The sequence below is a fragment of the Symphalangus syndactylus genome, chromosome 24 (assembly GCF_028878055.3).
Source record: "Symphalangus syndactylus isolate Jambi chromosome 24, NHGRI_mSymSyn1-v2.1_pri, whole genome shotgun sequence".
Classification (NCBI taxonomy): Eukaryota; Metazoa; Chordata; class Mammalia; order Primates; family Hylobatidae; genus Symphalangus; species Symphalangus syndactylus.
In genome coordinates, this window is record NC_072446.2 from 23,032,883 (window position 1) to 23,059,090 (window position 26,208).

At 47.9% G+C, this 26,208-nt stretch overlaps 1 protein-coding gene across 1 annotated transcript in view; it reads left to right on the forward strand.

The window, feature by feature from the left end:
- PTGIS (prostaglandin I2 synthase) overlaps nt 1–15,450 on the forward strand; it is a 63,249-nt gene extending 47,799 nt beyond the window's left edge. Inside the window, exons 7-10 of the mRNA XM_055265220.2 lie at nt 9,625–9,793; nt 10,757–10,938; nt 12,190–12,341; nt 15,299–15,450. Coding sequence (XP_055121195.2) covers nt 9,625–9,793; nt 10,757–10,938; nt 12,190–12,341; nt 15,299–15,443 — 648 coding nt within the window. The 3' untranslated portion in view covers nt 15,444–15,450. The remainder of the gene's footprint in view (nt 1–9,624; nt 9,794–10,756; nt 10,939–12,189; nt 12,342–15,298) is intronic.
- Nucleotides 15,451–26,208: the final 10,758 nt, after the last annotated feature.

Consider the following 26,208-nt stretch of genomic DNA (forward strand, 5'->3'; position numbering starts at 1 on the left):
CTGTATTCCAGTTTTGCCAGTTGTCTCAATAATGTCCTTTTTGGTTCATCTTGGTCCAGCATCCAATCCAGAATCACACGTTGCATTTAGTCATTCTGACTCTTCAGTTTTCTTTTCTTTTTCTTTTTCTTTTTTTTTTTTTTGAGATGGAGTCTCGCTCTGTCGCCAGGCTGGAGTGCAGTGGCGTGATCTCGGCTCACAACAACCTCTGCCTCCTGAGTTCAAGCGATTCTCCTGCCTCAGCCTCCTGAATAGCTGGGACTACAGGCGTGTGCCACCACCCCAGCTAATTTTTTGTATTTTTAGTAGAGATGGGATTTCACCATGTTGGCCAGGATGGTCTTGACCTTTTGACCTCGTGATCCGCCCGCCTCAGCCTCCCCAGGTGCTGGGATTACACGCGTGAGCCACTGCACCCAACCCGTTTTCTTTAATCTGGCACAGTTTCTGTGCCGTTTCATTGTTTCTCATGACCTTTACATTTTTTGAAGTGTGCAGACCAGTTATTTTGAAGAATTGTTTAGAAGTTCCATTGAGACACTGGGCATGGTAGTGTGCATCTGTAGTCCCAGCGACTTGGGAGGGGGAGACAAGAGGATTGCTTGAGCCCAGGAGTTCGATACCAGCCTGGGCAACATAGTGAGATCCCACCTCTTAAAAAAAAATCCATTGAGTACTTACCATAGGCCTCAAAGATTCTGTGTTGTGTTGATTACCATTTAGGGGGTCAGGGGACAGGGGGCAGAGAGTCAAAGAAACATATACAAGGCGATTTTAGATGATGATATGTAGCGTATAAAACAGGGCTGTGAATAGAGAGACTTTCGGGTTTGCTCTAGCTGGGGTTGTCAGGGAGGCCTCCCTGAGATATTTGAAATGAGCCCTGGATGATAAGAAAGCTAGATTCAGAGACTTGGAGAAGATGTGGGGATAGAAGTTTCCAAATAAGGGAAACAGCAAGTGCAAAGGCCCTGGGGTTGGATCATGCAGAGTAGAGTTGGATCACACAGCTGAAGCAGAGTGAGGGAGGGGGCGTGAGACCGAGGGAAGAGGTCACTGAGGGCCTTGTGGGTCCTCACAAATGAGGACTTGGGATTTTTCTCTGGGTGAGATGGAGGCCTAGGAGAGTTCTGAGCAGAGGAGGGACAGGATCTTGGGGGCAAAAGCAAAAACAGGGCAACAAGGAGGGAACTGTGGTGGCAGGGTCAGGTGGTGGCCATGGAGGTGATGAGGAGGTGGATAGATTTTGGAAATTTCAGGAAGACAGAGCCAGTGGACTTGGTCATGGACCAGATATTGGAGTGAGAGAAAGAGGGCAGCCTTCGATGCTGCGCGGCTCCAGGCCTGGTTCCTGCCCTCTCTCCTGATCCCCAAGCCCCATCTTTCTCTTGGCCCCACTTCGACAGTGACAGTTGCACAGGCTGACATTTCTGGGTAATTCCTCTCCCATCGACTTGCAGCTTATTTTTAGTTTCCTCAGAGCCATTAACTGTCCTTGCAGGCAGAGACTGGCAAGGGGTGGGGGCTGGGATTAATTGGCAGTTGTCCTCCACATCAGTGCCTAATAACATATTTATGTGCAGAGATGACTTGGAGCTCCAAAGTGTCTCCAGAACCCTTGTGGAAATGACCTGCGTCAGCAAAACTGGATGCTGGCCGAGGGGTTTGAGTAGCAGAAAGTCCAGGGAACAGCCTTTGGCAGGGCCAGGAGAGCTGGGCGGGAGCTGGGGACAAGATGTCCTCTGAGGTTGAGTCGTTGACAGCGTCCAGAATTCAGGCAGGTGGGAAAACTTTTCAAGAGCCTTTTGGGAGCGGAGTCAAGAGGGTACTTGGCCTAGGAGTTTCTGGCACAGGCTCTGTGACCTCCCAGCCTGGATTTGAACCCTGACTTTGACACTTCCTGGCAAGTCAGTCACTTAACCTCTGAGCACCTCGGTTTACTCATCTGTAAAATGGAGATGGTAGCACCCTCTTCAAGACATGGTTGTGAAGATGAAAGGAGGCAGGAATACATGTGCAATTTTGTAACTGTGCCTTGCAGATAACAAGTGCTCAAGAAACATCTTCAACAAATATTTAGAGCACCTACCGTGTGCCAGGCCCCATTCTAGAAGCTGGGGATAGAGCGGTGAGCAAAACAGACAAAAATCCCTCTGCTTAGGGAGCTGGCATTCTGGTGGGAGAAGATAGACAATTAATAAACACATAAGCTGTCATCACAGTGCTTTGGGAGGTTAGAGAGGGACATCGTTTGAGGCCCGGAGTTCAAGACCAGCCTGGGCAACATAGCAGGACCCCATCTCTACACAAAATACCTTATTTTTTTGTAGAAAAGCCAGGCGTGGTGGTGCACACCTGTAGTCCCAGCTACTTGGGAGGCTGAGGCAGCAGCATTGCTTGAGCCTAGGAGGTCAAGGCTGCAATGAGCCATGATTGTGCCACTGCACTCCAGCTTGGGTGACATAGTGAGACCCTGTCTCAAAAATAAATAAATAAATAAACAAACAAGTAAGCATCTAAAATGTATTAGAGGTCAGGTGCAGTGGCTCACGCCTGTAATCCCAGCACTTACAGAGAAGCCAAGGTGGGCAGATAACTTGCGATCAGGAGTTTGAGACCAGCCTGGCCAATATGGTGAAACCCTGACTCTACTAAAAATAGAAAAATTAGCCAGTCACGGTGGCACAGGCCCGTAATCCCAGCTACTCGGGAGGCTGAGGCATGAGAATCACTTGAACCGGGGAGGTGGAGGTTGCAGTGAGCCGAGATGGCACCACTGCACTCCAGCCTGGGCGACAGAGTGAGACTCCGTCTCAAAAAAAAAAAAAAGAAAAAAAAGGTATTGGAAGGAATGTGTTCTTTGGAGAAGAGATGCAGCAGGAAGGCAGGCCCAGGAAGGCCTCACTGAAAGGTAACATCTGAGCAGAGACTGCAGGAAGTGAGGGGTGAACCATGTAAATATATAGAGTGAAGGCTCCCAGTTGGGGAGCAGCAAGTGCAAAGGCCCTGAGGCAGGACTGAGGGTGACATGGTGGGGAGGCAGAGCTGCCAGACCACACAGGTCCCTGTAGGCCGTGGGGAGGGCTTTGGCTTTTACTTTGAGTGAGACAGGTGCCTGCTGAGGGCTCCGAGCAGGGGAAAAGCCTGGCCTGTCTTACGCTTTAGAGGGATCATTCTGGCTGCAGCGCTGACAAGAGACTGTAGGGGGTGGGGAAGTAGAGGCAGGGAGAGCAGAGAGGAGGCCATTGCAGGATCCAGGCAAGAGAGGATGCTGCTGGGCCAGAGTCGGGGGGGTGGTTAGATTCTGAACATATTCCAAAGTAAAGTCAACAGGATCTGCTGTTGGATGGGACCTTGGGGGAGGCCATCAAGGATGACTCCAGATTTGGGCCTGAGTGACAGGAGGAATGGCAGAGCCATGGGCAGATGAAGAAGATGGCGGGAGGAGGAAGTTTCAGGGAGAAGATTGGGGGTTGAGCTTTGGGTGTGTTGAATTTGAGATGGAGATGGGGGAGTGGACACCTGGAGAAGAGAGTCTGGAGTTCAAGTTTGAGGTCCAGGCTTGGGAGTTGTCAGCATAGAGGAGTTTAAATCCTCGGGACTGGAGAAGATAATGCGGGCGAGAGTGGGTGAAGAAGGGGGCGTCCCTGGGGCTCTCCAATGGTGGGAAAGGTGAGGAGGAGGGGCCAGGAAGGTGGGGGGAGAGCCGGGAGTGGGAAGCTGGGTCAGATGCTGCAGAGAGGCTGAAAAATGGTAGCTGTGATTGCTGCTGTCAGGTCGGAGATGATGAGTCAGGAATAATAATCTCAAAAGATACTGAGCACTTACCCTGGGCCAAGCATCCTGTTGAGCACTTTGCAAACACCATCTCATAGGATCCTCACAACAGCTTCATGAATCCAGAACCCCTGAACCTGGAACCCAGAGTGATGGAAGGGACAGTGGGAGGCTCAGGCATCCAGGGAGGACCCTGTGGGCCGAGACCTGAGGTCCAGGCAAGGGGAAGAGGAGGCTCTAAGGGAAGGTGGGGTGGGTGGGGTGGTGTGGGGCAGACGGAGGAGAGTTTCCAAACACAGGTCGGGCTTCCCTCCCAGCTCTGAGCCCATTGGTGCTGGTAATGCCAGGACTGAAACCATTGATTGTCATGATATCCCTCAGCCCCATCCATCACATCTGATCCTTCTCTTCCTTCCCCATATCTGGCTTGGCCTTCACCCCATCACATCCTCAGCAGCCACAGCCACACATCCCTGGAAACTCTTGGGTGATCCTGAGAGGTAGGGGAGGGGGCCACGGGAGATGCTGGGCCTGCAGATAGCTCTGCCGAGATAGTTATCATCGAGAAGAATCCTTGAGGCATTTGACAATGGAGTAGAAAGCAAAACCACAGTATTGAGAGTCAGACAGACTCGGGTGGAATCTCAGCTCTGTCACTAAACTAGTTATGTGACCTCAAACAAGTCACTTTTCTGGGCTTCAGTTTCACCATCTGTAAAGAGGGTTGGTTTTTGTTTTTGTTTTTGTTTTTGTTTTTTGTCTTCAGTAGTTTTATCTGGAAATAATTTTAGATTATAAAAGAGTTGCAAAGATAGTACAGGAGTTCCCAAATACTCTTCACCCAGCTTTCCCTAATGTTTTTTTTTTTTTTTCATGCTTGAAAAATATTTATTGAGCTATAATATACAGACTATAACATGCATACCAAATCCACTCATATAAAGTAGACAATTCAGTGGTTTCCGATATATTCAGATATGTGCAACCATCATTACAGTTTTAGAACATTCTCATCACCTCAGAAAAGAAACCCTGTACCTTTTATCTACCATGTCTGTTTCCTCCCAGTTCTTAGGTAACCAGTAATCTACTTTCTGTCTCTATAGCTTTTTCTATTCTGGACTTTCATATCAATGGAATCATATAGTATACTAACTATTGTGATTGGTTTCTTTCACTTAGCATTATGTTTTCAAGGTTCACTGTAGCATGTAGCAGTATTTCATTCTTTTTAATGGCTGAATAATATTCCATTGTATGGATATACCATATTTTGTTTATCCATTTATTTGCTGATGAACATTTGGGTTGTTTCCATCTTTTGGGTATTATAAATAATGCTGCCATGAACATTCATGTAAAAGTTTTTGTGTGGACATATGTTTTCATATAACCACAATACGTTCATCAAGACTAAGAAATTAGCACTGGGACATTGCTAGTAACTAAAGTCCATACTTTATTCACATTGCCCCAGTTTTTCTACTAATATCGTTTTCCAGGAGCCAATCCACAATCCCACATTGCACGTAGGGCTTTTGTTTGTTTGTTTTAAATAGACTCTATTTTTACAGCAGGTTTAGTTTCACAACAAAATTGAAGGAAAGGTGCAGGGATCTCCCTTAGCCCCCTTCTCCCAATGCCTCGCCTCTCCATCGCCAGTGTCCCTCAGCAGAGTGGCACATTTGTTACAACTTATGACCTACAGTAACACATCATTATCACACTTGGGATATTCTTTTTTTTTTTTTTTTTTTTTTTTTGAGACGGAGTCTCGCTCTGTCACCCAGGCTGGAGTGCAGTGGCGCGATCTCGGCTCACTGCAAGCTCCGCCTCCCGGGTTCACGCCATTCTCCTGCCTCAGCCTCTCCGAGTAGCTGGGACTACAGGCGCCCGCCACCACGCCCGGCTAATTTTTTTGTATTTTTAGTAGAGACGGGGTTTCACCGTGGTCTTGATCTCCTGACCTCGTGATCCGCCCGCCTCGGCCTCCCAAAGTGCTGGGATTACAAGCGTGAGCCACCGCGCCCGGCCTGGGATATTCTTTTATTCTGTTGGAATCATCTAAATCATAAAAACTAAAAGAAACACAATCTGTGACCCCCATTCCTCAGGTCTCCCTTCTTCTGCTGGGCTGCATCCTCAGAGGGTCTCCGCTGAGGGATGGCTACAATGGCCTCCAGCAACTCCAGGCAATTTAGCAATCCCATGGAGGAGGACTTCCCTTCCCCTAAATTCTAGCACAGCTCCCAAGCCTGATACTCACTGGCCCAGCCCATGTCACATGCCCCACTCTGCGTGGATCACTCAGGGCCTCCACCTGGATCCCATGCCCACACTTGAAGTCTGAAGGATGGGTCAGTCCTGGATGACCCACATGGACTTAGATTTAAGAGGAGGTGGTTCTACGAAGGAAAGTGGGGTGTTGTTACCCACAGACAAGGAAGTGGATGCAGGCAGGCGCGGGCAGCGGAAGTCCCCCACTTCCACTGATGGGCCATGTGGTCAGGAGGCAACAAGAAGGGGCACGCAAATTGCTAAGGGTGTGGTCTGACCCGCAGTTAGTGCCTCCCAGAGGTCAGCCACCGCCATTCACAGGAAAGCTATAACAGCGGGTGGCACTGCTGGGTCATGGCCTTTGGCTGCAGTAGGAGGGAATGAGGACAAACAAGAAGTGTCTTCCTGAGTAAACGGAGGCAAGGCTCCAGGGGTGAAAGCTCAAATTCCAGGGTGGCAAATTCAGGATCTCTTATGGTTGTGTGCACACACACACACACACACTCACACACACTCACACTCACATCTGTGCAGTTGGGTAGAAGGAGGTCTTGGTCACCTCCCTAACTTGCCACAGCTTTTTCCTGCAGGCAGAGATAGCCAAGCGCCATGTGTTCCACTCCTGCTTGGTAATTAATGAGCGGTGGCCCCCATCTAACCATCTGGGCCAGATAAAATGGCCTTGGCGCTGAGCTAAGCCAGTGTTGAATTATTTATCACCCGCATTTGCCTGGCTATTTAAGTGATGGACAGCAAGTGACCTTGCTGTGTCAGCTGGACCTGAGGTGCTGGCGGAACTCTCAGAAAGGGCCGGAGGCCCCCCCTACTTGTTTTCAAATCCAGGGGAGGGGCCAATGGGGGAGGGGTAACCACTTCTGAGCACCTACTGTGGGCTCAGCACTTGTGGGATTGCTTGCATTCAGCCTCACTGGACCCTTGCGGCCACCCAAGAGGTGGCAATGTTACCCCCAGTGTTGAGACCCAAAGGGGGACGTGACTTGTCCACAGTCACAGAAAATGGGGAGCTGGGATTTGAACCCACCTCTACCTGGTCTCAGTCCAGGGATCTTCCAGCCCACCCCCCAGGCTGTCTTGGAGCTCGACTTCTAATCCAAAGGGACACAGATGTTTATTTGACAAATATCAGTGAGCCTCCACTATATGCTGGGCAGTGGGTAGTGACCAGGGAGTACTTCGTTTTTCTTTTCAGTAAAAGGCCTAATAATGGCATCTGCATGATGGAAGTATTGAGCAGAGGAGTGTGGTGCCTCCTGGCCTCATGGCCTCGCGGGCACTAAAGAGGAAGGCAAAATCTATCTCACCATCATTGATGCTATGGTGCATTTCTTTCCAGCCTTTCCCCATAGGATTTTCTTCTGTGGTTAAGATCATGCAGCTGTTTTAATCTAACCTTCTATTTGGTTTAATATTGTAACATGAGCATTTCTCATGACATTGTACATCACTATAGAAATCATTTGGATACAGCCTGGGAAACACAGTGAGACCTCATCTTTCAAAAATAGAAAGATTAGCCGGGCATGGTGGTGCATGCTTGTATCATCAGCTACTTGGGAGGCTGAGGTAGGAGGATCATTTGAGCCCAGGAGGTGGAGGTTGCAGTGAGCCACAATCACGCCACTGCACTCCAGCCTGGGTGGCTTCTGTTTCACTTAAAATTAGTATGTCCATTAAAAAATTTGGAACAGTTTAAAAGGGTATTTGCAAGGAAAGTCAGCCTCCTTCCTCCCTATCCTCTTGTCTTCCCAGCTTCTATCCCAAGGTAACCTCAGTTACCCGTTTCTGGTGTCTCTTAGAGATGGTCTATGCTTCTTTGGGAGGCTGTGGCAGGAGGACTGCTTGAGGCCAGGAGTTTGAGATCAGCCTGGGAAACATAGGGAGACCCCCATCTCTACCAAAAAAAAAAAACCTAGCTAGGTAGCACGTGCCTGTGGCCCCAGCTCCTTGGGAGGCTAAGGCAGAAGGATCACTTGAGCCTAGGAGGTCGAGGCTGCAGTGAACTACGATTGTGCCACTGCATTCCACCCTGGGTGACAGAGCAAGACCCTGTCTCAAAAAAAAGAGATGGTCTGTACTTCTTCATGTATATTTCTCTTTAAACAAACACACAAACGGCAGCATGCTGAGCCACCACCCTGCACCTTGCTGTTTGCATGCTTCTGTGTGTCTTGGCTACAGTCCCACATCAGTACACACAGAGCCAGCTTCTTTTTAATGACTTCCTGCATCATCATCCAATGGATGGATCTTCATTTATCTCATTGATATCCTATTGATAGACATGGAGGTTGTTTCCAGCATTTTTCAATTACATGAGCACTGCAATAATTATCTTTGTGCATATGTCCTTTTGCCCATGTGCAATTATGTCTGTAATGAAATTAGTGGGTAAACATGATATTTAATGATGATTTAATATTCCATTATTATGATTGAATAGGATAGTCACGGCAGACAAAAACCTTCCCCCAAATTGAGATTAGTCAGTATTCTTCCCTTATCTGGATCACTAAAGGGTGCCATATACACATTTTAGCCACATACCAAAGAGCTGAGGCTAAAATGTGTGTGAAAATGTTCAGCTAAGACTGAAACCTTGAAGCAAGAAATTCCACTCATTTTCCTAAGTGTTTATCTATTGGGAAGTTTAAATAATTTTTATTCATAGCTTTCAGTCATCACTGATGATTGCGGCTTTGTTTTATACGTACACAACACACACACATTTATTCTTCAAATGACTGATAGAATTTTAAGATACAAAGCATATAGGGAACTTTTTGCATCCCAGACTACATCAAGAATGATTATATTTGGAAGCAAATCCTTAGATATTGCACCAGTTAGCTATTGTTGCATAACAAACATCCACAACAACTCAGTGGCATACACCCATCAGCATTTATTTAACTCACGGGTCTGTGGGTCTGGCTCAGTGGGGCAGCTCAGCTCTGTCCATGAGTCTCTCATCCTCCTCTTGAGATCAGTGGGCTTGCCGAGCAAGTGGAAACACAAAGTCTCTCGCGGCTTAGGCATAGAGTGGCTGTTCCTTCAATTCCACCTCATTCTATTGGCGAAAGCAAGTCCATGGCTGACATAAATTCAAAGGGCAGGGGAAATACACTCTGGCTCTTGAATAGGACGAACAGCAAGTTCACATGGTAAGGAGTGTGGATTCTGGGATTGGTGAAGAATTGGGGCCAACAATGTGATCATTCTCAGATGTGAACAGTCTTAACTGATACATCCTGTTCCTATTACTGACACTGTTTTGCTGATTAGCTATAAAGATTACCTGTGTGACCTAGGATTAGTGACTTTGCACACAGTCAGGGATGCCACGAGTGGCCTTGAAATAGGTATTTTGGGCCACAGAGCAGTTTTGGCCATGTCCTGAGGCTGGAGATAGACACTGGTCATGCCCGGGTGTTTGGCAGCAGTGGGAGCCCAGACCTGCTGGCCCCTCTGTCTTGGCCTGAGCCATGTCCCCGGCAGAGATGAGTCAGCTCTGCCCTCATAATGGCATAACAGGGGCCCTTCTCCTTGCAGGGGAATATGGGTCCCGCTGCCTTCTGGCTCCTGCTCTTCCTTCTCAAGAATCCTGAAGCCCTGGCTGCTGTCCGCGGAGAGCTCGAGAGTATCCTTTGGCAAGCAGAGCAGCCTGTCTCGCAAATGACCACCCTCCCACAGAAGGTTCTAGACAGCACACCTGTGCTCGGTGAGATGGTCAGACCCTCCAAGATAGCCCCTAAGACTGCGTCACCATGGACCTCCAAAGCCCTCCCCAACATGGGCTCCTGTCTTCCAGGGTCCATCAGTGTCCTCCAACCTGGGGTCTCCCTGAGCCTCCTATCTTCACACACCTGGCATCTCCATACTGCAGTCTCAGCTAGGGGTCAAGTGACAGAAAATCTAATTTCAATTGACTGAGGTGAAAAGGTACTTTAAGACATGTCACTAAAAAGCCCAGAGGACTGGCTTCAGGCACAGGTGGATCCAGGCACTTTAACAATGTCATCAGGACTACTCAGTTCCTCTCCACCTCTCAGCCCTGTTTCCCACTGGGTTGGCTCCTGTCTCAGGCTGGCAGTAGCTGTTGGCAGCTCAAGGCTGACTTCCTTCTGGCTCTGTGAGACTCTGTATTTCTTACAATGTTCTCACCAAGAGTCCCAAGACTGTGTCTCATTGGCTTTCTTTGGGTCATGTGTCCATACTGAACCAATCACAGGGCTCAGAGGGATGCTCTGATTGGCCAGTCACAGCCCCATCCCAGGAGTTGAGCATAGAATCAGCAGTCTAACCCCTGAGAATGAGAAAGGGGTGGACCCTAGAGGAAAATCAGGGGCCCGTTTCCAGAAGAGAAATATATGCCAGGCAGGCAGGAACAGAGATTGATGGCCCTACTCTCTCCCCAGCCTTCTGATATTTCCCTAGCTCCCACCTTCCCTCACAACTTCTCTTGGGGTCCTACCTGGATACCCTCATGTTCAAGGGTCTCTGAGGGACCACAGAGACCACATGTCATCATATGTCCTTTTTCACCTTGTTGTGTGACTGTGTGGGTGAGGCAGGCACCCTCTCTGAGCCTCTTCATCTTCCTCTGTAAAATAAGAGCTGGGGTTGGCATATGAGCAGGTGAAGGGATAGCCTGCTGACCCTTCCTTGCGCCTGCCCCATGCAGACAGCGTGCTGAGTGAAAGCCTCAGGCTTACAGCTGCCCCCTTCATCACCCGCGAGGTTGTGGTGGACCTGGCCATGCCCATGGCAGATGGGCGAGAATTCAACCTACGACGTGGTGACCGCCTCCTCCTCTTCCCCTTCCTGAGCCCCCAGAGAGACCCAGAAATCTACACAGACCCAGAGGTAAATGGCAAGGGCGCCTGGTCATATGGAGTCTGTGGGAGAAAAATCAGTGACTTTGGGATGAGCTAGATCTGAGTGCATTCATCTATCCATTCATCCATCCACAAACTCACCCATCCATCCATTAATCTATCCATCCACCCATGCATCCATGCATGCATGCATCCATCCATCCATCCACACACTCACCCATCTACCCATGCATTAATTTATCCATCCACCCATTCACCCATCCATCCATCCATCCACTCACCAAGCTACCCTTTCATCCACCCACCTACCCATGAATCCATCCATCTATCCACCCATCTATCCATCCATCTGTCCATTCATCCATCTACTCATTTATCCATCCACCCACCCATTTATCTACCCACTCACTCCTATGTCTGTCCACCCATTCTTCTACTTATCCACCCATTCTTCTACTTATCCACCCCATCCATCCATCTATCCACCCATCTACTCATCCATCCATCCATTTGTCCATTCATCCATTTATTCATCCATTCACCCATCCACCCATCAATCTACGCATTCATTCACCCATCTACCCATCCGTCCATCCACCCCATCTACCCATCCACCCATCCATCCATCCATCCATTCATCCATCTTTCCATCTCTTAGTCTATCCACTGGTTCATTCACCTATCCTTCCACCCATCTTTCAGTCAGCAGCTACTCCATGCCAAGCTCTGTGCTCAGGTACAACCCTTGGCTTACCACTGTGCAGTGTAACCAAAGGAAACTGGCATTTTCTTTTTAAAAAATATTTTAATTTCTTTTATTTTACATTACAAAAGTAATATATATCATAGAGTATAAAGAAATACAGAGAAATATATACTTAAATGTAAAAAATTATATATTTCCCTTCTTCTCCAGTTCTACAGAGTTCTCTAACCATGGTTTGGACTGTGCCTTGTGAATTGTTTTCATGGTTTTACAGGCATACACACAACACATTCACACGCCATGAAAAGATTGGTGTGTGTATAGGATCATACAATATATACTATTCTGAAACTTGCTTTTTTCACTCAACAACCAATTGTAGAAATTCTTTCCATGTCAGTACACACAAACCTTTTGCCATAATTTTTTAACCAATCCCCTATCAATTGACCTGTATATGGTTCCAGTTTTTCCCTCTTACAAACATGACTGTCATGAACATCCTCATACATTTTTCTTGGTGTCGGCTTGTTCTGGGAATGGGGTCAGAAAAGGACCTTCCTCCTATTTCAGGTATTTAAATACAACCGATTCCTGAACCCTGACGGATCAGAGAAGAAAGACTTTTACAAGGATGGAAAACGGCTGAAGAATTACAATATGCCCTGGGGGGCGGGGCACAATCACTGCCTGGGGAGGAGTTACGCCATCAACAGCATCAAACAGTAAGTGGGCGGCCAGGGTGGGGCCAGGGTGGCTCCTGATCCCCTGGTTGGCATGCGCTCTTCTCTCCTGGAACTGAGGGCTCAGCCAGGAGAATGGTTTGGCAGAGGCTCCACATGGATAGCCCGTGAGCCATCTCTTATTTGTGGTTTTACAACTGTGTGCTTTTAAAAACCAGGAGAGCTCATGTAAAAAAGCCAGATTTCGGATTTCTTTCGAAATAATCAGATCTGGCAGCAGGTTCTTCCCTCCAAGACTGGTGTCCAGATTCCAAATACTGGACATTCCTTTCAGCTGACCATAGCTGTCCGTCTGCAGCTGCTGCTGCATGTTCAGAACTTCGTGTCAGGAACTGGCGGAACTTCACTGTTCCTACTTGGTTATTTTAATGCCTGTGGGGCCGAGAGCCTCATAAATTATCTCCTTTGAACCCCAGGAGCTTTGGCCACCAGGATCACAAACAGATTGGACCAGGGGTTATGACATCTGCCCTGTCCTCCTGTCCAGCCCCTGTGCAATCATAAGCTGGATTACCTTCTGAGCCTCTGTTTCCTCAACTGTAAAATGAGGGTTCTGATTATAACTACACCCCAGGAGTGTCAGGATAAATGAATTGGATCTTTCTAAGTTCTTAACCCACTGCCTGGCTCATTGCAGGCATTTGAAAAATGTTAATTATTGTAATAATTATTAATATCATTATTGTGCGTGAATTATGCTAAGTGAGTGGGCACGTTACATAAACCTTTGGCCTCAGTTTCCTCAAGAAAACGGAGTCGATTATGAACATAATACAGCTCATATGCATTCCTTAAAATCACCTTGCTGCATGAAATCATGCAACAAAAACTGCAGGGATTTCACGCCTGTAATCCCAGCACTTTGGGAGGCCGAGGTGGGCAGATCATTTGAGGCCAGGAGTTTGAGACCAGCCTAGCCAACATGGTGAAACCCCGTCTCTACTAAAAATACAAAAATTGGCCGGGTGTGGTGGAGCGTGCCTGTAATCCCAACTACTCAGGAGGCTGAGGCAGGAGAATCTCTTGAACCCAGGAGGCGGAGCTTGCAGTGAGCCAAGATCACGCCGTTGCACTCCAGCCTGGGTGACAGAGTGAGACTCTGTCTCAAAAAAAAAAAAAAAAAAAAAAAAAGAAAGAAAGAAAAAACTGCACGGATTGAGGGAAAAGAGGGACTGGGGCCCAACACTCAAAAACCTCATCAGTGACATAATAAAAAAAAAAAGAGAGAAGAACCCAGTAAAAAATGGTAGTAAAGTTTTATACATGTTACATGGCTAAGAACTATGTAAATGCTGTAATAAATGTGGCTGTAGATCGATGCTTAGTTGTGTGCATGTGTATGTTTTATGGATTTCTGCACAGCCAGGTTCAGCTGGGTGCAGTTTTTTGTATTCACTTCATGTTTCTCACAAGTGAAATTGCACATGAGCAAATGTGAAATTTGCATTATATTCAAATGGTGCCCTAATACATCAATCCTATTGGAACAAATTCACCTGTTCAAAACAAGTGTTAGAGCAGAACGAATGGCATTCCTACCTCATCAAGTTTTTGGACAGATAAAAAGAGATAGCGGGTACTAAATGCTTAGATGGTGCCTAGCGCACAGTGTTCCAATAAATTAGCTAATTTGTTGTTATTTTTATCTCACTGAATTGTCATGACAACCCTGCTGGTCCATCTACAACTGAGTCTAGACAGGTCAGACCATCTGCCGTGTTCCCAGGAAGTGGAGGTGCAGGAGTTCAAATCCAGGGGTGGGCACAAAACCGCCATCCCATAGAAATTCACCCTCTAGTTTCCCACAGCCTCAGAGCTGGAATAGACTCAACCTGCCTTTCCCCTCTTTGACCAGATGGGAGAACTGAGACCCAGAGTGGGAAAGAACTTGGCGAGGGCCACATTCCCATAAGCGGCACAGCACAGATCTGTCCAGCGTGTTAACTCCCCTCTCTCTTCATCTGCCCTCTTCTTCACTCCTTCAGTGAGACAAAAGAATCCTCACCATGCGCTCAGTCCTGCATCGGGCACCTGGGTTGGGGTAGGGAATAGTGGTGGGAAAAGAGTCATACGATATTCTCCTGACCCTTACGAACATGGGCATTGGTAAGATGAGGCAGGGAGGCAGCAACCGTTGACATCCCCCGTAGGGCTGGCTCCACATTTATGGGGGCACTGATTACATCATAGGCATGGCAGCTTCGAATATTTATTGTGACACTTTTCCCAGAAGATGGCAGTAGAGAGTGCTTGTTCTTGCAAAGTTGGTCTATTTAGGACAATTTTCTCAGAGACAGCAGTAAAATGTCTTGAGAGAGCGATGCCTGTTTCTAATCTCGCAAAGACACCTAAGGGTTAGCAGCAGCCCTGGCCAAGATAGACAGTGAGGGTTCCAGGAGTTTGGAAAAAGGTGGGGAAGGGTGTGGGCTGGAGGATCCACAGGAGTCGCCATATTAATCAGCACAGGCTCAGCTCTGCACCTGCCGAGTCTCAGTGGCTTTTAGCAGCAGAGGTGTAGTTCCACTCACATGGTATCAGCTGTGGGTTTGGACGGCTTCCCCACTCTGTGCACAGACTCGGGCCAGGCTCTTTCCCTCTTTCGGCTCCACCATCTCAATGTGAAGCCTGCATGGCTGCCAGGCAGGAGGGACAGCTGGAGAGCCACACACTGGCTCGTGAATGCTTTGACACAGGAGTGACACAGGCCACTTCTGCACACAGCCCATTCACCAGAACTCATCCACGGGCCTGCCTAACCTTACAGGGGGCTGGCAAATGTGGTGAGCAGCAAATGCGTTTGTTCTACTTCCTCACTCCTCTCCTCACTTTCCTCAAAGTTGGAGTCAGACTTAGGAGGCAGCCATGGCTCCCCTGCCTTGTTCCCAATAACCCCCTGCCCTACTCCTCTCCTTCACACCTTCCATGCCATCTCTCTGCAGATTTGTGTTCCTCGTGTTGGTGCACTTGGACCTGGAGCTGATCAACGCAGATGTGGAGATCCCTGAGTTTGACCTCAGCAGGTATGGCTTCGGTCTGATGCAGCCGGAACACGACGTGCCCATCCGCTACCGCATCCGCCCATGACACAGGGAGCAGATGGATCCACGTGCTCACCTCTGCCCAGCCTGCCTCAGCCTCCCAGCTTTCTGTGTGCACAGTTGGCCTGGGTGCATGTGCTAGCATTACCACTTTCCGGCTTTTCTCCCAGAAGGCTGGGTCCAGGGGAGGGAAAAGCTAAGAGGATGAACAAAGAAAAGACATTGAAAGCTCTATGGATTATCCACTGCAAAATTTTCTTTCCAAAATCAGGCTTTGTCTGCTCCCAACTCACCTCGTTCCTCTCACCTCGTGATATCCACAAACGCTATTCAGATAAGGCAGAACTAAGAGTCTTCACTGCTCTGCCCCCAACTCTCGGAGGCATCACCTTCCCAGTTCTTATGAGCTAGCATGGCCCGGGCCTTATCCAGTCAAAGCGGATGCTGGCCACAGAAAGGCCACTCAAGACCTAGCAGTGTGTCCATTGATGTCATTCAGCAGTCAGTCCCCCAATAATCCTTAAACCAGCTAAAACCAAAGGAGTGCCTTAGAAGATCTGCTTCTCTGGGGCCCCATTTGCCGGATTGCCCCATTGCTCACAGTACTTGAGAAAATGCAGGAGAGCTTCCCCCAAGGCTGATGCGTTCCCGGTGCAGAACAGGGGCACCCTCCAAACACTGGGCTCTGAGGAGTGGAGTTCTCTGTTCTAGAGTGACAGGCACCAGATGGGGATGGGCTTTCTCAGTGTCAGCACTCAGATAGGGAACTAAGGAAGACACAGCCCAGACAAGATGGCTGGAAGGAGCCAGCCAGGACTCCTTAGACTGGTCAAGCCAAAAAAGAAGGTGCCAATTTCATGCATTCTAGTGCAGAAGCCCCAACTGTGGTCACAATCCAGTCTGCAGACGTGTTTCGTTTGGACTGCACTTAAAAAAAAAGCCTTAGTTGTTATCATTTTTGGGAGAGTTCATTAAAAATGTCCAGCTTCTCTTGAAAACTTGGTATATCTGGCCACACTGGGCTCACATTCCCAAGGGTAACTCTTGGCCAGAGCTGAGTGGCAGCCGCCTCCCTCATGCAGGGCATGTGCTCTCGGCTTCATCAGGGTTCTGACCAGGTCTGCTTCTGCATTCACAGCGCCTCCTGGACCTGAAGGCATCTGAGTGTGAGACCCTGTTCTAACTCTTAGAAGTGACATTGTAAGAGGTGGTGGGGACCAGCTAATTGGTCCAACCCAACCTGAGTGCACCACCCTTTGAACAAACGTATCAGTGATGAAAATTTGTCTTTGCCCCGGCTTGCCTGTAATCCCAGCACTTTGGGAGGCCGAGGTGGGCGGATCACTTGAGGTCGGGAGTTCAAGACCAGCCTGTCCAACATGGCGAAACCCCGTCTCTACTAAACATACAAAAATTAGTCAGGTGTGGCGATGTGCGCCTGTAATCCCAGCTACTCAGGAGGCTGAGGCACCAGAATCGCTTGAACCCAGGAGGTGGAGGTTGCAGTGAGCTGAGACTGTGCCACGGCACTCCAGCCTGGGCGACAGAGCAAGACTCTGTCTCAATAAATAAATTAATTAAAATAAAAAACAGCTTAAAGAGAAAATGGCCTGCAAACCTTTTTTATGATGCTATTTTTATTAATATAAGGTCCTGTTTATTGAGACCCTTTAAATGCCTGCGAGAGACCCTACAGACAGTTTTTCTACTCCTCACGGCATCTCTGTGAAGAGGAGGGTTGTGCCCACTTCATAGATGAGAAAATTGAGAGGTGAGGTGACTTGCCTGGGGCCACATAGCTCATAAGCTGTAGAACTCTGCAGGCAGATTTACTGTCCCAGGAGCAAATGCTGGATGGGCAACTCCTGTTCTTTGGGCTCAAGGGGACTGGTGATGGGACAATTCGTTTCGACTTCAGAAGCTGACAGAGCCAGAGGCACCTAAACGTGGGTACAACTTGTAAGACACATAATGAGGTCCCTCTAGCTTTAGCTGGAGGGAGAGAAAAGAACCCCAGTCCTCTGAATGTCCCAGAGGCTAGTCTCTTCTCAGAGCAGCACTGGGGTTTGGGGGCTTCCCTGGGCCTCAGCCTCCAGGCACCCCCAGGATTCCCAGAGAGACGCTGTGATTGGCAGGAGGCAGGATATCCCCAGGGAAACCCATCTTCACGCCTGGGTGACCCCCACTGCCGCCTCCTTCTTAACTCTGCGGGAAATCAGAGCTGGCAGCCTCCAGTGGGAGGACAGAGCCGGTTTCCGTGGCAACCCTCAGCTGCCTCATCGTGGCTGGGAAGGGAAGGAAGCAAGCCGGCAGAAATAGCTGTGGAAGGTCTTGCGCAGGCTGCAACCCTGGTGTGCTGGGGGAAAACCCTTATGACTCCCCCTTCCAAACCAGGCTGGGTTGTCACTGAGACTAGATTCTCACCTGCCTTCAAAGAAGGGCCAATTCCCTTTAAAGGTCGCACCTCCTTGGAACCACAGTCATTAGTTAATTACACTCAAGGAAAAGACATGCTCCCACCAGGCAGCTCCAGCTGTTACCTGAGATACTGAAGTGCAGCTCAGGAGACGATTATTTAAACCTGCCCTTGTTTTAATCGTTGTTTTTCTTTTTTTAAAAAAAATAGAAGCTATAAAAAAAAGAGGGAGAGATGAGTGGGTTAGCTACCTGCTACGCGCTAGTTAGGAAGTTACCTGGATGCCATTGTATTTCTTCATCCCTTGCTTAAGAATCAAAATTGCTGGACATATGTTAGGAATACTCTTTCTTTCTTTCTTTCTTTCTTTTTAAGCTCAGTAGCAAGAATGAAAAACTCTTTTTTTTTTGAGATGGAGTCTTGCTCTGCCGCCCAGACTAGAGTGCAGTGGTGCCGTCTCGGCTCACTGCAAGCTCTGCCTCCCGGGTTCACACCATTCTCCTGCCTCAGCCTCCCAAGTAGCTGGGACTACAGGCGCCCGCCACCACACCTGGCTAATTTTTGTATTTTTAGTAGAGATGGGGTTTCTCCGTATTAGCCAGGATGGTCTCAATCTCCTGACCTCATGATCTGCCCGCTTCGGCCTCCCAAACTGCTGGGATTACAGGCGTGAGCCACCATGCCCGGCCAAGAATAAAATACTCTTAAGTTGATCTAATGAAGTGTTTCCTTACCATTGTGATTACTATTACTATTATTTGCTATATTTTAATATTGTTGTTTACCAAATATTCTCCTTTAAACAGACTCGCTTTTTAAACTTTGTTTTTAAAAGGAACTCCCCCCCCCCCACATTGCTGCCAATAGTGGATAACATGTATCACTCACTGCCAAAAATAGAAAGTGACTGTGAAAATTAAATTCGCTGGGGAGGGGGCTCCATGCTGGTGTGGCCAAGGCTGAGAGCTCTCTCTTCTCTGTTACAAAACGAGATAAGCAAGTGTTAGCATTGCCTTAAGGCCACACTGGCATCTCCCTGACCTTCTCCAGGGACAGAAGGAGGAGTGTTTCTCATCACATCGGCTACCAGGACCATCTCCTCCCACCAGTGGCCCCCACTCACAGGGAGCTGGCAGTGTCCTACCTGCCTGTTCTCCAGATGGAGAAACAGGCTCTGAGAGTTCACAGGTCTTGCCCAAAGTCATTGATTTTGATTATTAAAAAGAATAAACACAGTGTTTCCTGAGTAGCAGTGATTGTTATGCCTTGCTATTTTAATAAAGATTCTATTTTCATATAACATTGTCAAGTGGAAACATGCTGAAATCTATTAAACCATCTTTGTTTGTGGAACTGCCTCTGAGTGTGATTCTGATGGAGGGCGTTGGCTGTGCCTGGAATGGTGAGGTAAGCTCTTGGGACAGGAGAGCACAGAGCATCTACTCTGTCCCTTGCTCTGGGCCCAGGCCTCTCACAGACAGAACTGAGTCACACGTTTACCCACCCTCCAAGGCATAGATGAGTATCCCCGTTTTTACAGAGGAAGACACAGAGGGTCGGAGAGGTAAAGTGGTTTGCCCAAGAACATGTGGCTAAGAAGTAGTAGACCTGGGATTCAAATGCAGGCCCCTCTGCTGCCTGAGGCAGTGTTCTGGATCTTTCTTTCAGTGATCCTCCGGCTGGCAGCAGAGGGACTGGGTACCCATTACAGCAGGGGTCCACAACCCCTGGGCCACGGATCAGTACAGGTCCTTGACCTATTAGGAACTGGGCTCCCCAACAGGAGGTGAATGGCGAGTGAGTGAGCAAAGCTTCATCTATATTTACAGCCACTCCCCATCACTCACATTACCGCCTGAGCTCCACCTCCTGTCAGATCAGTGGCACCATTAGATTCTCATAGGAGGGCGAACCCTATTGTGAACTGCGCAGGCGAGGAATCTAGGTTTTGCACTCCTTATGAGAATCTAATGCCTGGTCATCTATCACTGTCTCCCATCACCCCCAGATGGGACCATCTAGTTGCAGGAAAACAAGCTCAGGCCTCGCACTGATTCTACATTATGGTGAGTTGTATAATTATCTCACTATTTCAAACAATGTAACAATAATATAAATAAAGTGCACAATAAACGTAATGTACTTGAACCATCCTGAAACCATACCCCCGCCCCCACCCCTGGGTCAGTGGAAAAATTGTCTTCTATGAAATCAGTCCCTGGTGCCAAAAAGGTTGGGGACCGCTGCATTAGAGGATTTTGGGGCAGACCCTGGTAACAAGCAGGCAACACAAAAGCCCTCTTTAAAATTCACTGGATGCTGTCCATCCTTCACCAGAATGCATGCATTCATATTAAAATAAAACAGAAGGGGTAAAATGGATTAAATAAGCCTTGGGAGAAATAAAAAGGGAAATTTGTTTTTTTTCTTCTCTCAAATCTTTGTATAGAAATAATATCCCAGGGCAGATGTGCCTCACATCAGTTTCCTCATCTGTGAGGAGGTCATGGAGGCACATCAGGTGGGATGGGATTTGGCAGTGAGTGACAGACTTCTCAAAGTAACATAGCAACATGTTATACATTAACATGCTTTCATTCAATACCACAGGCTTTTTTTTTTTTTTTGAGATGGAGTCTTGCTCTGTCTCCCAGGCTGGAGTGCAGTGGTGCGATCTCAGCTCACTGCAACCTCCGCCTCCCGGGTTCAAGGGATTCTCCTACCTCAGCCTCCTGAGTAGCTGGGATTATGGGCATGTCCACTACACTCAGCTAATTTTTGTATTTTTAGTAAAGACGGGGTTTCACCATGTTGGCCAGGCTGGTCTTGAATTCCTGACCTCAGGTGATCTGCCCACCTCGGCCTCCCAAAGTGCTGGGATTACAGGCATGAGCCACCATGCCTGGCCACATTTCTTTTTCTCTTTCAAGCAGATACAGGAGGCCAGAGGTGGTGTGACATCTCCACAATCATGAGGTCCCTCCTTTCTGGACCCTCTAGCATCTGTAACCAGTGGTTTCCACCTCAGGGGCCAATATGGCTGCTTGAGCTCCAGCCATTTTGTCCACATTCCACCCAGCAGGAAGGAGGGTGAAGCAAAGAAGAGAAAAACCCCTGCATTCATCCCATTGGTCAGAAATCAATCACATGACCACATCTTACTGGACAGACAGGAGGCTGGGAAATGTAGTCTTTCTCTTCAGGACATCGGTATGTGCCCTCAGAGGGGTACCATACCCCAGTTTGAGAAGTGCTGCGTTATGCTCTCTTGTTTACCAGTCATGGTCTGAACCACATGGCAGGCCAGAGGGACAGGGCTTGGCTTCCCTGAGCCACTGATCCAGCCTTTGTTATAGCCTGGGTCCTAGTGATCTGCAGCTCCAAGACTTTGGCCTTTCATACCCTTGTACCATTAAAGTCAACAGAAAGACACGGTGTTTTATTTTGCCAGGTAAGGACATTAAGAAATACATTACTCCTACTGTCAGCTTATGAAAGGATATTTTAATACCCCTAAAGCAGAAAGGTAGGTTTCATATTGGAATTAACACAACCACCCACTCAAAAGTCTATACTGAATAGCCCAAAAGGCAGAAACAACCCAGATGTCCACCAGCTGATAAATGGATAAGCAAAATGTGATGTATCCCCCATTCCAATGGAATAAGATTTGTCAATAAAAAGGAATCAAGTACTGACATATGCTACAACACAAATGAGCCTTGAAAACATTATGCTAAGTGAAAGAAGCCAGTCACGAAAGGCCACTTATTATAGGACTGAATGTAGATGAAATGTCCAGAATAGGCAAATCTATAGAGACATGAAGTGGGCTAGTGGTTTCCAGGGATGGAGAAATAGGGAGAAATAGGGAGTGACCACTAATGGAACCTACTAAAATGGATCACTGTGATTGTTGTGAAACTCTGTGAATGTACTAGTAAATGGGCAATTTTTTTTTTGAGACAGGGGTCACACTCTGTCACCTAGGCTGGAGTGCAGTGGTGTGATTTCAGCTCACTGCAACCTCTGCCTCTCACCCTCCAGCTATCCTTCCACCTCAGCCTCCTGAGTAGCTGGGACTACAGGCCTGAGCCACCATGCCTGCCTGACTAATTTTTGTTTTTGTATATTTTTGTAGAGGAGGGTTTCGCCATGTTGCCCAGGCTGGTCTCAAACTCCTGGGCTCAAATGATCCTCCCTCCTCAGCCTCGCAAACTGCTAGGATTATAGGTGTGAGCCACCTTCCCTGGCCATGTGGGCAAATTTTATGATATATGAATTATACCTCAAGAAAGCTGTTATGCACTTTTTAAGTAAATATTTTGAGCATCTCTCATTGTACCAGGTACTGTTCTAGACAACAGGACCCGGCAGTGAGTAACACAGACCAAAAAAATGATATATCCCTGTCTTCACGGCGCTGACATTCTCATCGGAGAAACCATAGGAAATGAGGCAAATAAGTAAAATATAAAGCAGTTCAAATGGAGATAAGTGCTTTGGAGAAGAATAAAGGAGTCAGGAGATGGGAAGTGAGGTTTGAAAGAGAGTGGGCAGGAATGGCCTCCCTGGGGGAGCTTTGAACAGAAACTCGATGGAAATGAGAGGAACAAACCATTGGGGTATCTGAGGAAAGAATGTTCTGGAGAGATGCAATGGCAAATGTGAAGATGGGAAGCTCTGGGGAAGGTTCTAGGAGCAGGAGCGAGGCAGTGTGGCCAGCAGCCATGGAAGGATCTGGGTAGAGAAGGGCCATGGTTTAACTTATATTCTAGCAGGATCCATCTCACCGTGCGTGCTGAGGGCTGGGAAGCTGGAGACCAGGGAGGAAGGGACTGCACTAGTCCAGGCAAGGTCTCCGCCCTCATAGATTTCACATTTGGGCAGCAGAGACCACCCGGTAAAGAAACAAATCAGCATAAATACACTGTCAGATGCTGAGGACAAGCAAACAGCAGGAGGTGATGGATGCTGACATAGAGGTGGATGTGCCTGTGGCCTTGGAGGCAGTCAGGAAAAGTCTCCAGGCAGGTGGCGATAGGAGTTGAGATCAAGATGAGAGATAGCAGCTTTGTAAAGAACTAGGGGAAGAACATTCCAGGAGAAAGAGACTACAAATCCAAAGAACTCTAGAGAGGCAAGGGGTTTGGTGTGCTAGAGAAAGAGAGCATCCCAGGAAGGCTGTGGCTGAGTGAGGGGGTAGCAAGAGCCGCTCTGGGAGCAGATCTTGTCAGGAAGAGGAGGCTCGGCTTTATGCTAAGTGCCCTGGGAAGCCATGAGACAGTTCAAGTAGGAAAGTAAATCATCATCAATCCTTTAAATGAAATCAATTTAGCTTTATACAAATCTCATTCCATTGTCCCTATTTTTCTCATTCATTTCATGATGGAGCAGTGAAAATGCAAACACATTATTTGTCTGGCATTTGGGAGTCATGGCCGTTTGAGACATGGTTCAGAGGTGTGTGTCTGCAAGGATGGGAGGGTGATGAGTTGGGGAAGAGCTGGCAGTGTGCTATCTTATTGCCCCAGGACCTTCCGTGGAGCTTCACAGTGGCCTGGGAGAGACAAGGCAGGTGCACCCATGCTATAGTTAGGATGTTTGACCTTTGCAAACCTCATGTTGAAATTTGATTCCCAATGTTGGAGGTGTGGTCTAATGGGAGGGGTTTGGGTCATGGGAGCTGATCCCTCATGAAAGGCTTGGTGCCCTCCCCATGGTAAGAAGTGAGTTCTCACTCTAGTAGTTTCTGCAAGAGCTGGTTGTTGAAAAGAGCTGGTGCCTCCCTTGCCTCTTTCTTGCTTCCTCTCTTGCCATGAGATCTCTGCACACACAGGCTGCCCTTCCCCTTTCAGCATGAGTGGAAGCAGCCTGAGGCCCTCACCAGAAGCAGATGCCAGTGCCACATCTTGTATAGCCTGCAGAACATTGAGCCAAATAAGCCTCTTTTCTCTATAAATTATGCAGCCTTAGGTATTCCTTTATAGCAACACAAAGGGACTAAGACAACTCACATTATGGTAATCCGGGAGATTGACCTTTGGAACATCTGGATCCTCAAAATGAACAGGGTCTGTATGTGACTTTATTTCAGGTGTTCTGAGAGCTGACCACTGCAGAAGAGACACTAATTGATTGACCATCTTCCTCACTAGAAGAAACCCTGGCTTTCTTCAGATATTAGGCAGCCTTGTGCTCAAGAAAATGGGCCCCACCTCCAAATCAAGACAGGGCCAAGCCAAACATGGATATCAGGTTCCCCTTGCCAGTAACTGGGGTGGGGTGGTCATGTGATCCAGTATTGACCAATGAGATGGCTGGGAAAATCAGTGGGGAGCTTCTGAAATATGGGAAATGTTCCTTCTTCCTCCCTCTCTGGGAGTTGTCATGTGAAAGGCTGAGAATGGCAGCCGTTTTGTGATTATGTGGACAAGAGACACTCACAGAAATCAAACAAGGATGCTGAGACAGCTAGGCTGCTGCTGGGACAGGTCCTGGCATCACCTACTTCTGGATTTTGTGTTAAATGAAACCAGTAAATGTCATACCTTTTTTACACTTTACTTAGAAGCCACAGTGGACAAGAGCTTGGATTCTGAGTGGGCTTAAATCTCTGCTGAGCCACTTAGTACCAGGGTGATTTGGGGGCATTTCTCTGTGTCCCAGCTTCTTCACCTGTAAAATAGGATAATGGATAATAATACTGTCTCCCTCATAGGGTTCTTGTGAGCATTACATGAGTAAATATTGTCATTCATAGTCAGTGGAGGAAACAGAAAAATTAGTATTGTAGGTTAGTCTCATACAGTTTCCCAGAGGAAAGAGACATTAACTCAGACTATGGGAGGCAGCGAAGGTGATGCTGAATATGGGTCTTAAAGGTGAATAGGAGTTCACCGTGTGGGGTAGAGAAGATGGCTGGGTTTGGAGAAACATTCTAAGCTGTGGAAATAGCAGGAGCAAGGCCCCTGTATCAGATATCTCATGCTGTGTAACAAACAACTCCAAGATGTAGTGACTTAACACAAAACTATTTTATTATTTCTCATGGCTTTGTGGATTGGTGCTTTTGGCTTGTTTGTGTTTTGAGATGGAGTCTCACTCTGTTGCCCAGGCTGGAGTGCAGTGGCATGATCTTGGCTCACTGCAACCTCCACCTCCTGGGTTCAAGCAATTCTCCTGCCTCAGCCTCCTGAGTAGATGGAATTACAGGTGCCTGCCACCATGCTTGGCTAATTTTTGTAATTTTTTTAGTAGAGACGGGGTTTCACCATGTTGATCAGGCTGGTCTCAAATTCCTGACCTCAGGTGATCCACCCATCTTAGCCTCCCAAAGTGCTGGGATTACAGGCATGAGCCACAGTGCCCAGCCAGGTTGGCGCTTTCTAAAAAGCTCATGAGAATGAATAACTCTCATAAGAACTAATAGAAAGAGAATGGGGCTTATAGCTAGATGGTTCTGCTGCTGCTCTCACTTGGGGGTCTCTCGTGCAGCTGCAGTCAGATGTTAGGTGAGGCTGGGACGTCCACGATGACTTCATTCATATGCCTGGTGCCTTGGTAGGGATGGCTGGAAGGCTGCATTCAGCTGTAACATTGGGAGGGCTGAGCCTCTGTCTCTTTCCATGTATTGCAGGGCTTCTCACTTTCCATGTGGTTTTTCCACATGATCCCTTCCAGCAGGGTAGCCTGGCTGCCTATACAGTGGTTCAGAGCTCCCAAGAGCACAAAAGCAGAAGCTTCCCGACCCTTTCAAGGCTTGGGCCTGGAACTGGCATTACTGCCACCACATTCCACTGGTAAATGCAAGTCATAAGGCCAAGCCCAGAGTCAATGTGGCAGTGAGCTGAGCAAAGCATGGATACTGAGGGCAGGTTCCCTAGGGACTGGCTATCACTAAGCCAGAGGTTGGAAAATTTTTGCTGAAATGCATGAATGTGGAAAGGAGTGATGGGTAAGGAAGCTGGAGAAACAGGGCAAGGGTCAGAAACTCATTTCTGTGTCCTACCATCCCCAAGCTTGTGAGAGAGGAGAGGCACTGAGGAAATCTGTTAAATGAATGAACGGCCTTTGCCTTATCTTGGGAGTTCGCCCTTTGTCTCAGGCAATGAGTCGTGAAGGCTTATAAATAGGGAGTGATGTAGTCAGACTTGTGCCTTTAAAAGTCTACCCTAGTAGCTAGGGGGAGGGTGGATTGGAGGAGGGATAAGACTTGGGGAAAGATCAGAGCGGAGGCAGATGAGTTCAGGAATGGGTGGAAAAGGGCAATGGAGAGGCGGTAGGAGAGATATCAGTCCCCACAGGGCAGAAGAACTGGATTTTAATGAAACATTATCTTAGGAGGATCAGTTAATTAGCTCTTGATCTCTGTGGCTTTGATTTCCTCCTTTTG